Genomic DNA, 13,840 nt, shown 5'->3' on the forward strand with positions numbered 1-13,840 from the left:
GATGAGAATAAAGGTAAAGTAGAAGTTTTGACAAAAACAAAAAATTATGAAATGATTTTGAAAATTTTCCGAATATTCGACTAGTAAATAGACTAGTCTTTTTCTTGTATTCTATGGGTGTTATTGTGGTCTGTCATTGTCTGTCTCATTTGTGTTCTGTGGTCTAACCTAAAATAGATTCGAAATATTTGAATAAAACAACAATAAATAAATATAACAGAATAAATAAATAACGAGAATATTTGCCTACAAAAAGCCACACACTGTGTTTGTCTTTCTCTGAGTTATCTGTGTTTTATCCTCCTAAAAAAACAGAAACATAGTCTTCTAGAAAAAAATTATTAGAAGGAAACATTGAATTATGGACAGATTGTTAATTACAAAGAATTCTTCGTCTGCAATGGATGAAGAAACAGAAGAAGATCGTAAAATTTTGAGGGAGCAGGAAAAGTTTATGAAGGAATTAAAAGAAAAATCTATTGAGCCAGCCGCAAAAATTATTCGACTCAATGATAATCATCTAACCGAAAGTAATTTGACCTCCTTAAATTTGACGTATTTCTGATTATTTAAGTATTCTCATTTTGAGATGACGCAGAGCTAGTTGATATATAAAGTCTTGCCTTTTACCTTACCAAATTATGAAGTGCAAAAATTTATCAATTTGATTTCTTAGCCATTAAAACATAATGTGACCTATTTGGTTTGTCATTATTTGTAAGACTATTCATGCAATCCAGAGGTTTTCTACAATTTTACTAATTGTTAAATTATTATCTCTAGAGTCTACTGCATCCACTAGTGAGAGTGCTGTTTTTGATGATCCTGATAATCATATTGTAAATGCTTTTGAAGATATTCCTAAAAATGCTTTCGTTGGGCCAATAGTTGAGAGACGTTATGACAATAAAAATCGTAGAAGTGCTCCTCTAAGTTGTAGCATTTATGGATTCCCTAAAGCAAAAAGAAGGGATGTAAGTTTGAATCTCCTTTTCATAGTTATATATTGTGATCTAAAATAATTTCAGATGAAAATACAATACAAAAACTGTGAAAGTATATTTTCACAAGAAATGAAAACATCTGCAGCATCAGAAAATGCATTGGGTAACAACACTTCTCCAAGTAGTACTTGTAGTCAGAAAACTGTGATTGTAATTGATGAAAAGAACAATTTGAATTATACACCTTTCGTTCATAAAAGTAAAATTCTGAGTGAAACTGAAAAAAAAGAAATTCACGAACAGAATTTGAATATACTGAAATCAACTCCTGAAACAGAAATTCTTGAAGAAAGGGAAAGATTGTTGAGCGTAATGGATCCTGCCATATTAGCATATTTGAAGAGTAAAAGGAAGGAAAACCAGCCTAAAAGTTCCAATTTGACAATTTCCCAACAAAACAATGTAGGCCAGAGTATAAATTTAGAAAATATTAAGACAACTTCGGAAATCTTAGAGATACCTGGTTCAGAAAAATGGTTGAATTTTGATGTCTTAGAAACTCATAAGTTAGCTTGGATGGAAGAGGTGAAAATGCCTAAAATTGATAAGGACAAAGTATTTGAAGCCAGGTATGTAAACATTAGGGAGTTTCCAATCAAGATGCAGTACTCTTAAAACTTAAATTACGAATTGCATCATTAGGAAATCATTTTCAAAAATTTTAATGGACCATTAAGTTGTAATTGATGTTCCTGTAACATGGTATTGAAGGAGCTAATAAAAAAAATACATGCCATGAGATTTCACTGGTGTTTAGGAGAAACCAAAAATGAATTTTTTCAGGTTTGATTTTGAAGGATGGTTATTACCATTCACTGAACCTGAAGTGAATGAAAAAAACAGAATTTTATATCATCATGGTGAAGAACCCGAAAGACCTGGTTACACCTTGAAGGAGCTCTTCACATTATCCAGGTGAGTAAGTAGAGTTCTTGAGCCAATTATTAGTATGTATTTGTATCTCAACATTCATTAATCACTTGTGATTTATGAGCCATTATTCACTGATCTGTCAAACTTTATGATCCTAACACTCATAACCACAGACAGAAGCCCTGAGCATGGAGATATTGCTGCTATATTATTTTATACAATATATTGAATGTTAGTTTCCAATTTCCATAAACGTCTAGGTAGAATAATATAATCAATCGTTTAAAATATTTTTTTAGGTCAACAGTAACTCAACAAAAAATTATTGCTCTCAATTCTATTGCGAATATTCTCCTCTTATATTCTAATGGAGTTTATCAAGATATTCTAGAAATACCAATTGAACAATTATTCTTTTTGATACGATTTTGTATGGATGACAACAGCCCTGGAGTAGTAAATGCCAGTATAAAGGCAATGCGATGTCTGATTTTTAACTGCTCGGATGAAATTTGTTTAGATTGCCTCTTAGGCTTTGGATTTGAGGATATGATGCCTATTTTACCGGTAGATCATGAGGAAAAAGATGATGATATGGAAAATGACCAACAATTAGCTGAAAAAAATTTGATCAGATTTTTGGAGAGAACAGGAATTTATGCAAGAATCAGGTTAGAAATTTAATTTTCTAATTACTCAAAATAACAAACAAAAATTCATTTCTAGATATATTATAAATACAGTGAGACCACCACTGGAAACAATAATTTATTGTCTGGAAATTTTGATAAGATTAAGTAAAGATTCTGATTTTGTTGTTTCTAAAATGTTTATGTGTGAAGATCTGATTTCATCAATACTGAAGAATTTTATTCCAGTTCGTTATGTCAACGGTAAGTCATAACCACCAAAGCAAAATCATAATTTATTTGTTCTGGGTCTGCCAACATTTTTATTGCAATATACCCTTTTGTGGCCTTTAGGTCATGCAGAATCACCCTATGGTTCCCCAATTTTACAGGCATTGAAACTGGTTCGTGTATTATCTTCAAGAAATGAAACATTTGCTCACAAATTTGTCCATGGGTAAGTTATTTTTCAATTGAAATCAATATGAATATAATCGAACAATTTTTTGAAAAATTTCCTTTGACTATAAACTTCCTACTTACTCTATAGGTATTTTTCGTTGATCTTCATACAACTTCATTCAAATTCTTGTATTTCTCAACTTTTCAGATATGATATTGTAGAAACTATATCCGGTTATCTTCAAGATGAATCATTTGGTAAAAATGCTTCTGGAATCAAACTACAAACAGAATGTTTTTATCTTTGGCGAATATTTCTGAATTATGGATTAACATTAGAGTATGCTTCGTAAGTGAGATTTTATGATCAATGATTTGAATTGGAAATACCGATATTATTTATTCCAGAGTTTTGGAATCTATACTTTTGAAACACTTAGATTACCATATAAAACATACAAATATTAGTGAGAGCACAACATACATCAGAGAAGGCCATTGCTCTGCAGTATTGACACTTCTCGGGAAATTTATTTCCCTAAAACCATCGCTTGTAAATAAATTCGAGGATCTTTATATGATCGCTTTGAAGAAATGGAGTACACAGTTTCAAAGAAGTAGCGAATTCAAGGCAAGTCATTTCTGGGATTTTAATAATGTATATTTGTTGTAGTCTTAAGTTTCAATATTTTGATGTTATACTTTTCTCCTACCTCCTTTTTCATTTTGAACAGATTCATAAATTAATTGTTTGAAAATTTTTTAGTGTGGGAAATCGCAGATTATTTCATCCCTCATTCTCTTGAGCTCAAAAGTTTATGGCTATTCAAAGCTAACCAGGTTCATTGAAGAAACTATTGCAGATATATTAAAATCATCTGGATTTTCGAGGAGTGCACAGAATTTGCAGTAAGTTTTACCATATAAGTATTCCGTTAGTATACATATACAGTGCCATTTTTTCTTAATCTCGCCCAAAATTATACATAGAGTTACGGGAGATATTTGATGAAATTCATTTTCAGTGTGTTATCCAGGATGGCAAGAAAATTGAAAATACAATCCATGTTTCTGTTACTTCTGGTTGTAACAGAAGTAGCTATCAACAACGTTTCTTCAAATATTTTGGGATTGATCGTAGAATTTTTGTGAATACCCTGTAAAATTTTTTCATCAAAATTAGGGTGAAAACATCCAACATAGCTTCAATAATAGTTCATGAAAATTTCATCGTTTTAATATTAAGAGGCATCCTGAATAGGGATTGTTTTATCTAAAAGCTCAATTATCTCTAGAAAGCGGAATATCAGTGAGATCCTGATCTCAATTACATCAAATCGATAGGGAATCCAAAAAATGTTATAGTTTGCTGAGCATGTCATTTGAGGGAACGAAGTTGATAGCTACTACCGTTACAACAGGATGTGACAGAATCTTAAGAATTTTTGAAATTTTTATAGACATATCATTCGTAGTTCTCCCTCTTATAAGTTTGGTTTAGGTTAAGAAAGAGTGACCCTCTATAATTTAATGAATTTTCTAGAAATTCATCTATGTTATTGAATAACTACGAACCACACCCATTCAGTGCGAACTTAAAAACATTGCAAACTTCTGCATGGTATACACCTGATCATGTGATACCTATAATGCAAACGTCGAGTTGCCTTCCATTTATTCGATCACTGTCCCAATTTGTGTCAAAATGCAATTCTATTCTGGTGAGTTGAAATCTGCATGATCGATATTTCTCTGAAATCAATCATATTTTCAGTTGAAATTATTATTTTTGGAAGATAATGATGTGAAAAGTTATATTGAAGCCCTGGCAGAAAGGAAATCGTTGTTTCTTACCAGTCATTGGTTCACGAGAATTGAAAGTCAACTTATCCTCAACCTCTTGAAAATATCATTGGATGTATACAAAGAAATTGACACATCTATCTTTTATGCACTCGCGGTTAAATCTTTGTGTATTTTCAATGAGGACCAAAGAGAAGATGTAAAATATATAATGGAGAAAATAATTTTTTGCCCAAAATTTTATCCAAGCGAGGTCCTACTGCAGAATCTGAGTTTGAATGAACAAAATGAAAATTTAGAAATTTCTCTGAACAATTTGGATTTGATTAATCAAGTTTATTTCAAAATACTAGGACTTGAAAAGGTTTGTTCCTTCCATATTAATACTGTGAATTTCTCTATTCTTCTTTTTATTTCAGAAAAATTCAATATCTCACAGTTTCTGCCTTGATATTGGAATAGGAAACATAATTCCTGTTGATTGGGTGTATTCGCCCATAATAATTCTATATTCGAATCAACAAGAGAAGAAAAATAGTCTTTCTCAGGAACAACAAATATTCATTGTAAAGAATTGCTTACGATGGATATTAATTTATGAAACATATTTTTCCAATTTAGTAAGAGCAGTCAATCCGACTGATAGATTTTGTAGATTAGCTTGCGTATTCTTGGGCAGTGACGAATTATTTTTAAACCAGGAAATCCATAAATTATTGGAACTTTGCCTCAAGAATATTCTTTCTAAATTTGGAGATGGATTAGATTTCAATAAACCAATCAAAGGTCAGTAACTTAATTTTTTCCAATATGAAATCATAAAATGTTATTTTTCAGGTTTGAAAAATTTCCAAGATTTTTATAACCAGATGTTGGAACAATATCAAGGAGTCAGTTATGGCGATACATTATTTGCGAATTTCGTATTGGTGCCTTTATCTCAGAAGCAAAATGTTCAGTGGAGAAAGACTTTATGGTCTGAATACATGGGAGTTGCGCAAATTATGGATATTTCTAGAGAAAAGGTAATACATCTGTTAGAATCTTAAAAAAAACCTTAAAAGATGCGAAAACGACGCGCCAATGGTTATTTCAAATCGTGAATCCCAGTGGAATGTTACGCTTATCTGAGCTGTCTTAACGTTCTTTCGAAACTTACTCACATCCTGAGGCGTAGATCATAACCATAGGCTTGATTTGAGCATTATTTATCTCTGAAATGTACACTGTGAGGAGGTACCTGACAGAAACTCAAGTTTTTGAGGGATTGGTGGAATATTACCAGATTAACAAAATTCCCTGGTATGGTTTCTGCATCAACCAGTGGTATTTGTCTGAATTATTTAATTACCAACATATTTCTTCAGAAGAGATTTCTTAAGATTGATTGAGGAAAAAATCTGTTATTGGCTACCTTACCCATTGTAGGTGTCTTTTACACCGTTATAGAAGTCAGTTCAAAAAGAGAAAATTAATATCTTACGTCAGAAACCACTAATTTATATGGGGTTTTCATTATTCAATTCAATCAGTTCGTCACCTCGGAAAGTCAGAAAATTTTTTATTCGTCTGCAAACGCAACTGCAAAAAAAATTTTTCATTGAAGAACAAATATTCATTCATGTTATTAACTTTCCGGGGTGCAATTATCTCTTCTATGAAATCCCACATAAAGAAATTTCTCGAAAAGTCTCGCCGTTGGCTACAATTCGTATCCTGGTGAAATTGGAAAGACGTTTGTAAAGTGCTACCATCTTTTCTACGAAAGTGGAAACTATTGTAATATCCTAAAGTCCCATGGTATATACTCCTCTTAAGAGGAAATATTTTATTTGTTACACCTATGGTTAAAGTGCAGCAGAATTTTGAGAATATTCATTCAATTCTTTACTGTGTTTGGAAAAGACTGTTGCGATCACATTTGAAACAGAATTTTGAGCTCGACAGTTTGATAACTAAAAGAAGCCGAATAAATCGCAGTGTTCTTATTAATGAATTTATTTGATACATGCACATAAATGATTCAATAAATATAAAACACTGAACGAAATAGAGTTTCCAGCACAAGTAAGGGGAATGGTTATACAACTATTTCAACTCAAAATTTTGTGTTTGCTGATGAAAAACGTTCATATAATCTGTTTCAGCTAATGACACCCTTGGAGAACTATCTTTATCCACTCGAAGAGGACCAGTCTCTTCTTAATAGTTATAATAACGCACTAATGATGAAGAGTGTCAAGCCCACATCAATACTCCACTTTATAGCTAATCACCATTATTGTGAATATGTCAAAAAAATTTCAAACAAGCGATAAAAAATTAAAATTATTTAACTAATTATTATATTTTTTTTAAATAAGGAATAAATCCAATTCATGATTGAATGTCAAGTCATTTTAAAAGTTTAGAAACTGTAAGTCTTTTATTCTAATCCATACAATTTCAATGTCCTGTCCATAGAAGTTGATGCCAGGAATCTGGCATGTTTGCCGAATCTCACACCTGTCGCAGCAGCTGTATGATCATTGAACACTTTGAGCTCTTGCCATTGCTTGCTTAAGAAGATCCTGCAAAAAAAATTGAAACATGAAGTAAATAATAATCTAATATTAGAATTAAAATAAATCGAATGTGAATTTCAAGCCAATATTTTCATTCAAGTTTTATTGAATTCCAGTCATTTTACTCACCTCACATCTGTGCCTGCAGCAGCTAAGTATGTACCGCTCTGGTCAAAACATAAATCTTTGATTTGGTATCCTTCTTCTAACTGAATACTCTTGAAGTTCTTCAGTTTTCTCAAATCCCATAATTTGATGCTAGCATCATCAGCAGCTGTAGCCAAATAGTAACCGTTTTCTGAGAAAGCCATCGTGGTTATAGCTCCCAAATGTCCTAAAAAAAATCAATTAAACAAACTCCCTCAAAAACACCTTCTTTCATACCTGTGAATTGGGCAACATTATTCTGTCCTTTCAAATCCCAAATTTTAACAATTGAATCTATTCCTCCTGTTCCAAAGATGAGACCATCGGGATGTAGCTGGGCAGTAGTCAAAGCTATATTATTTTCATCTTGAACCCTGGTGAGTAGACGACCTGACCTTATATCTGAGAATGCCCATGTTTGATCTTCGGAAGTAGATATAATATAATCTCCAGCGGGATGGAGAGAAAGACCAGTAACAGGGCCATCGTGAACTTTGAGCAATAGAGTAGTTTGGCTTGTGGGGACATTCCATATACGTATTGTTGCATCAGGAGAAGCTAAAATATTTTAACATGATCATATTGGATCTACGAAACATTTTGAAACATTCAATTAATCTGTAATGAAGACATTTCATAAATTCCTTAGGATCTTATAATATTCTCACCTGTTATGACTAAGTCTTCATCAGGATGATAAATAACATTTGTGACTTTCTTAGTATGTCCTTTAAGAATTGCAATTACTTGCTCAGTATCTTTATTGAATACTGTTGCGTTCCTATCATTTCCACCAGTTAAAATTTTACTTGTATCCTGACTATGAATATCAAGAGCCAAAATACCAGGAACACTAGCAGAATGTAATCCCTAAAATACAAATTAATATTTATGAATAAATAAATATGTGTTTATCAAATTGAAAATTTCTAATTATAATTATTATAATTTTCTTACTGGATGTGATGCTAATGTTCTGAAAGATCTTATTTGCTCTTGGGTTGACAGTTCCTCGGGGACTGTTCTGCCTCTCTTCTTTCTTTCTTGGGTTAAGACTGTAGCCTTATCTTGTAGTTTCTTGATAATATCTTCGCTCATTCCAGCTTGCTCTGTTGGTTGATTAGCAACACCGGCTGCTTCAGCAGCAAGGGCCTGAAAACATCATCAGGATAATTAGCATATAAGAAATTTCCAACAATATATTTATATTACCGGTTGGGGTACTGTAGTTATGCCAGCTTGAGGTTTCAATGTAGCCAATGCTTCACGTGCAGCAGTAACTTCCTTATTCAATCTGGAAACAACCCTGCAAGCTGAATCATGTTGATATAAGGCGTGACTGAGTTCTTGTCTAGCTGTTTGTAATTGCTGTCGCTGTGTGAAACTGTAAAGCATAACAGCATCCCATTCATCTTGTAATAATTTGAGCGTAGCAGGTATACTAGTGGCACTTGGGGGTTTTGGCTTAACAATTGACGGTGCTGAAATTAATTCCAATTAGAATTTGGGATCAATATAAGAAGGTTATAGGTATACTTTTGATTTCAATCAATTCGTCCACAGTGATTTCTTTACCACTTATAGGATCCACACCATTTTCTTGAATATATTTCTCAATAATACGCTTCTCGAACACTGCACCCGAGGACGGCGATACCACAGGGTGGTCAGGAACCTCGTTGGAAACTAGAAGCAGAATTTTATATGTTTATCTAGGTTATGATAGCCGGTTAGGATTCGGAAAAAGTATATTATTAAGCATAAAAGAAAAGGGCAACTCTCCTATTGAAGAGGAACTAAAAAAGGAAAGATGTTTCATTAGACTATCGTAATAATATCATATTAATGATATTAATTAATAATAAAACTCACTAGCACAACAAAACGCCATTTTTTTCCTTAGATTGAAGCATAGACTAATAAATAAATATAATTTTTAATATAAATCTATGGATATGTTCACAGAATACAATTTGTTATCATAGAGCCCAATGGCTGATTTCAGCCAAACGTTCAAGAAATTTACTTCTTCCATTAATCTAACTGTTGAAAAGCATTAATGATAATAGACAAACATTAATGATTAAAAATTATCTTGTACATTGAAGCATATTATTCAAAGATCTAATGTTTGATTCCGCAATTTTTTTTTCATGTTTGACAGCCGTAGATCAATATATTGTTAGATCAAACTTATATAAATAGGTTATGCCGTATTTTCGAAAATTTCGCGCCTTTCAGTTTCCATCAGATTACTCTTTTACTTTTCATGGTTTTTAGTATAATTTCATAGTTTTCAGTATAATTATGAGTGAAAATGATGATATTGATATGGAGCTATTGGATAATACATCCGACAAACTAGGAGAAGAAAATGACGAAATAATATCGGAACATACCAGTTCTTCTAATAATAAACTAGTAGAAACACTTTCTAAAGAAACAGAAACAACCGAAAGTGTGGAGACCGACATAGTCTCAGAGAGTCTATCTGAAGATATTGAAAATAAATCTAAACAAAATAGTAGATTACCTCTAGCGCGTATTAAACAAATGATGAAATTCGATACCGATTGTTCTCTAATTAGTCGAGAAGCTCTGATATTGGTATCTAAAGCAACAGTAAGTTTTCTCAATACCAAAGAAAATCATTTTTACTGGATTTTTTTCAGGAGCTGTTCATACAATATCTTGCAAAAGAATCTGTTAGATATACTCTAAATAATAAGAAAAAAACTGTGTCAAAAAGGGATGTCGAAGCAGCAATTGAATGTGCCTCTAATTTGTGTTTTCTTGATGGAGCTCTGGATTGGGAGTAACTTCATTTTATAAATAGATTGTAATTTGTTATGTATATAATTTCATTAATATTTTTAAGTTGTTGTTTTAATCCTGTTAGAATAGTTATAACGTTTTAGAAGTTTTCCTCAAAATCTCAAAAATACACAGATCAACAAAATTGATTGAAAGCATGATTTAATTGTACAAGCTTGTTCAAATTCAATGATCAGCAAAAACAATACATTTCACTTAAGGTTACATTAAAATAATTACATATCTTTCCTTGAATCACTTTGCTTTTTTGTTCTTCTTCTTGGTACTTGAATCTGCTTGATATGGCATATCCCCTTGGTAGGGGATATCTTGACCATATAAAGTGTGAAGTAGGTCATGTAAACCAGGTTGGTCAGATCTTGGCGAAGCACTGGTTCTCCTATTTTGGTTGTTCTGTTTACCTAAAGCAATTCTGTACTGTACATGATGAGAATCTGACTTTATGTGCTTAAGACTGTCTTTTTGACAACTAGCCCAGTCAGTTATGTCATATACTCCTCCTTCCATGCAAGCAAAATAATGCCAGAGGAATCCAAAACATTGTGATTCTGCCCAAATATCACCTTCCCTTGCAGCATGATGAATTTTGCAGGTACTACAGTTTCTAGCAGCATATATTGGTCGGTCCACCTTTATCCTTTTGTGCCTTTGTCCACATGCACTGCATCTTATAGTATTGGCAGCAGCTGCTACCTTCTTCTGTAGCTGAGCCAGAAGTTCTGTCAACTCGCTCCATGCTTGTTCTACTTGGGCTGATTCAGCAACACCTGAACAAAAATTAAAATGAAAATTTGTTATAAGGATACAATATTAATGAATTTTCAACCTATAATTTTTTTTGCTAAGAATGAAATTTCCAATATGAGCCTACCTCGATCATAAGATGCTCTTCTTTCAGGTACCCCTATCATATCGAAAGCATGAACTAAAATTTTAAAAGCTTCTTCTGCTCCAGGTTGTTGATTTTTGTCTGGATGAACAAGAACTGCCTGCTTTTTATAATATCTTTTTATGTCATCATCTGAACATGTCGGAGATACGCCTAAAATACTGTAGGGGTCTTTTCCTTTACAAGCAAGAAGCCTTTTCATTGCTTCTTCACCAGTTGTTGGCATTGGTAAGTTGTGTTTAAGACCCATTTGAGTGAATGATGAAGCACTAGGCTTTTCAGTTGTCTTTGTTCTTTTGAATTTTTCCAAAATCCAATTCAGCAGACTCAATTGTTTTAAAAGTGCCATGGCTGTTGTAGAAAAGGTCCCCCATTGTATACACAACCAACTCCAAGAAGAGATCGCACTATAAAATGTCAGAATAAGAAGTGTATAATGAAATCAATGTTATTATAAATTGAAAGTCATTAAAAATTGAACATTCTGAACGAATTATTATGAAACCAAAGACAAATTTTTTTCTATTAAAATTCCTTACACATCATGGCTAATATGCAAACTTAGGCTGCATATATCTGAGATCACTTGGTAAAGCCATAATACAAAAACTGAAATAATTTTCCACCAGCTTTTTAGATAAATTTTCAGTTTCTGTTTGATGAACCCTATAAAGAAGTAAATTAAAATAAGAATTCTTTCTCAGCTACATATGTATAATAATCTACCTAACACTACATTATTGTCTTTTTTTTTCACTCTCTGATTCCGTTTACCGGGTGGCCTTTCATTTCCATTGGGAGTATCTGTGTTCTTACTGACTCTGTTATTTATTTTATTTCCTTTTTTCATACCATTCTTACTTATCCAGTAGGTTTCATTCTTTATACCATTAATTTCATTTTCAGGAACATTATTAGCATTTTTAACTTTTTTTAGTATATTTTTAGACTGATTGGTACCATCTTCCTCTTTTTTCTTAGACTTGTTACTTTTGTTTTGAGGTTCAGAAATGTTATCTAGGGATGCCCATTTTCTATCCAGCTGTCCTGTTTTTGAGATCTTACTCTTATCATTTTTCAATGTTTGATTTTTTTCCAAAGAAACTTCTTTAATATTAAGATCGTTATTAGTACTCGATCTATTAAGAGGAGTATTTGGCTTCACAACCTTCTCAGATTTATTTTTCTTACTAGATTCTTTCTTTAATTTGTTATCTTTAATTTCATTTTTGGAAGGCTTAGCAGTGGATTGAGGGACTGACTTGGCCAGTACATCAGAGTAAGTAGGACGCATTGGTTTGACTTCTGCAATTATACGTGGTTTTCTAGTGTCACGGTTGAATTGAAATTTTTCATCCATAGATTGTTCACCAATACTGAACTGATTATCTTCAGCTGCAGATTTATTAACGCTATTATCTAATGTGTCAAACATATTTCCATTACTTTTGTAGAGGTCAGTATTCCCAAATGGCGAATAAGTACCACTAGTATTTGGAGTAACCCAGTTTCCAACTAAATTTTCAATGAGTTGGGTGTGATTGGATATATGATGAGATTGCAAAACTTGCTCGTTTGGATGTGGAGCCCTTTGGAAATTCTGATTTCTCAGTAAATGAAAGTTATTATCGAACATATCGACATCGTTAGCGTTGCCTTGAAAATTTTGATACATTTCATAATTCATATTTTTCTGTTTATTGAATACATGATTAGTAGGAACATAAAGATGCTGAGAGGCAGAAGGTTGCTGAATAAAATTATAGGACTGTTGATTAAACTGCTGATTCGAGTTATACATATGCGGTTCATTGCAAGCCCTGTTATAATGGAGTTCGTATGAATTTTGATGATTCCAATTGATATTCTCTTGTGGAATATTTGAAGCAGGTGGTGTTGAATAAGCTAGAGGAATATATTGACCATCTAAATTTTGCATTTCTGCAGTCACATTCCCAATTATTTGGTCCATCGCACTGTTCGAATTAGAATTTTTCCGATCATTTTCACCCATTGTTGCAGTATTCGGAACCATATGATTTATCAGCTTTGTTTTATTGGCACATAAACTCATAAACATAAAATTATCAATTAATTTTTCTATTTGACGAGATGACAGTTTTGACGTTTATAACATTTGTGTCAATCGTGACATTACGTTATTTCAAGAATGATAACTTACGTAATTTTCGATACAAATTAGAAAAGAAAGAAAATTGGAATGATTAATAAAGAAAGATGAATAGTTTGTCTATGAGGATGAACACATTCATTTGAAAAGAGTAATTTTGAAAATAAATTAGATACACATGCTGCCATCTTCTGAAAAGGTAGGACATTACTTCAGGAAGGCAACATAAAAAGAAATATCCCATTACAATAACTTTCTCAAGTACTCATAATCCTGACTAGATGGCTCTGTATGTCTTTTCTAAAAGAGTTGTTTTAGACTTCACTGTTTCTAATAATATGTATGTTGATGTTTATGTTCTGTGTATTGTGTATGTAAATATGTATGTCTCTTCTGAAGTGCATAGGCGGAAATAAACATTTTTTGTGAGGGGGGGGGGGGGGGGGGGGCACCCCAAGGGAGGTCTGAAGTGACCTTCCCCGAGGTAAAGATGTTGGGTGGAAAAGATGTCCGGAATTCTAGAAATGGCTAAAAACAACGAAAAAGCTGCAGAATAGCTATTT

The 13,840-nt window shown here is 32.5% G+C and overlaps 4 protein-coding genes across 4 annotated transcripts; 2 read left to right on the forward strand and 2 right to left on the reverse strand.

The window, feature by feature from the left end:
• Positions 1-153: 153 nt before the first annotated feature.
• Positions 154-7,126, forward strand: LOC123313355 (RNA polymerase II-associated protein 1). The gene is made up of 15 exons (XM_044898214.1): positions 154-530; positions 784-974; positions 1,029-1,573; positions 1,788-1,919; positions 2,177-2,548; positions 2,604-2,770; positions 2,861-2,963; positions 3,117-3,257; positions 3,317-3,539; positions 3,675-3,817; positions 4,452-4,629; positions 4,683-5,075; positions 5,131-5,497; positions 5,549-5,736; positions 6,859-7,126. The coding sequence occupies exons 1-15, from the start codon at positions 362-364 to the stop codon at positions 7,027-7,029; spliced, it is 3,483 nt and encodes a 1,160-aa protein (XP_044754149.1). The 5' UTR covers positions 154-361; the 3' UTR covers positions 7,030-7,126.
• Positions 7,040-9,377, reverse strand: LOC123313356 (pre-mRNA-processing factor 19). Its single transcript, XM_044898215.1, has 8 exons — positions 9,295-9,377; positions 8,959-9,108; positions 8,635-8,903; positions 8,380-8,574; positions 8,091-8,292; positions 7,660-7,980; positions 7,405-7,609; positions 7,040-7,281 (listed from the first exon to the last, which is right to left on the reverse strand). The coding sequence occupies exons 1-8, from the start codon at positions 9,311-9,313 to the stop codon at positions 7,137-7,139; spliced, it is 1,506 nt and encodes a 501-aa protein (XP_044754150.1). The 5' UTR covers positions 9,314-9,377; the 3' UTR covers positions 7,040-7,136.
• Positions 9,378-9,623: 246 nt separating this feature from the next.
• Positions 9,624-10,491, forward strand: LOC123312744 (DNA polymerase epsilon subunit 4). The gene is made up of 2 exons (XM_044897210.1): positions 9,624-10,044; positions 10,095-10,491. Exons 1-2 carry the CDS (start codon positions 9,730-9,732, stop codon positions 10,239-10,241), a joined length of 462 nt encoding a protein of 153 aa, XP_044753145.1. The 5' UTR covers positions 9,624-9,729; the 3' UTR covers positions 10,242-10,491.
• On the reverse strand, positions 10,382-13,310 carry LOC123312741 (dnaJ homolog dnj-5). The gene is made up of 4 exons (XM_044897205.1): positions 11,873-13,310; positions 11,686-11,812; positions 11,129-11,553; positions 10,382-11,024 (listed from the first exon to the last, which is right to left on the reverse strand). Exons 1-4 carry the CDS (start codon positions 13,224-13,226, stop codon positions 10,492-10,494), a joined length of 2,439 nt encoding a protein of 812 aa, XP_044753140.1. The 5' UTR covers positions 13,227-13,310; the 3' UTR covers positions 10,382-10,491.
• Between the last annotated feature and the right edge of the window lie 530 nt (positions 13,311-13,840).

Source organism: Coccinella septempunctata, chromosome 5 (genome assembly GCF_907165205.1).
Source record: "Coccinella septempunctata chromosome 5, icCocSept1.1, whole genome shotgun sequence".
In the NCBI taxonomy this organism is placed as follows: Eukaryota; Metazoa; Arthropoda; class Insecta; order Coleoptera; family Coccinellidae; genus Coccinella; species Coccinella septempunctata.

Coding starts and splice junctions, on each gene's coding strand:
- LOC123313355 (XM_044898214.1), top strand. CDS start 362: ATGGACAGATTGTTAATTACAAAGAATTCTTCGTCTGCAATGGATGAA. Junction 1,920..2,176: donor GAGCTCTTCACATTATCCAG/GTGAGTAAGTAG, acceptor ATATTTTTTTAG/GTCAACAGTAACTCAACAAA. Junction 3,818..4,451: donor AGGAGTGCACAGAATTTGCA/GTAAGTTTTACC, acceptor TGAATTTTCTAG/AAATTCATCTATGTTATTGA.
- LOC123313356 (XM_044898215.1), bottom strand. Junction 8,575..8,634: donor TAACTACAGTACCCCAACCG/GTAATATAAATA, acceptor TGATGTTTTCAG/GCCCTTGCTGCTGAAGCAGC. Junction 8,293..8,379: donor GAACATTAGCATCACATCCA/GTAAGAAAATTA, acceptor TTTGTATTTTAG/GGATTACATTCTGCTAGTGT.
- LOC123312744 (XM_044897210.1), top strand. CDS start 9,730: ATGAGTGAAAATGATGATATTGATATGGAGCTATTGGATAATACATCC. Junction 10,045..10,094: donor TATTGGTATCTAAAGCAACA/GTAAGTTTTCTC, acceptor GATTTTTTTCAG/GAGCTGTTCATACAATATCT.
- LOC123312741 (XM_044897205.1), bottom strand. CDS start 13,226: ATGTTTATGAGTTTATGTGCCAATAAAACAAAGCTGATAAATCATATG. Junction 11,813..11,872: donor AGACAATAATGTAGTGTTAG/GTAGATTATTAT, acceptor ACTTCTTTATAG/GGTTCATCAAACAGAAACTG. Junction 11,554..11,685: donor TTGCATATTAGCCATGATGT/GTAAGGAATTTT, acceptor GACATTTTATAG/TGCGATCTCTTCTTGGAGTT.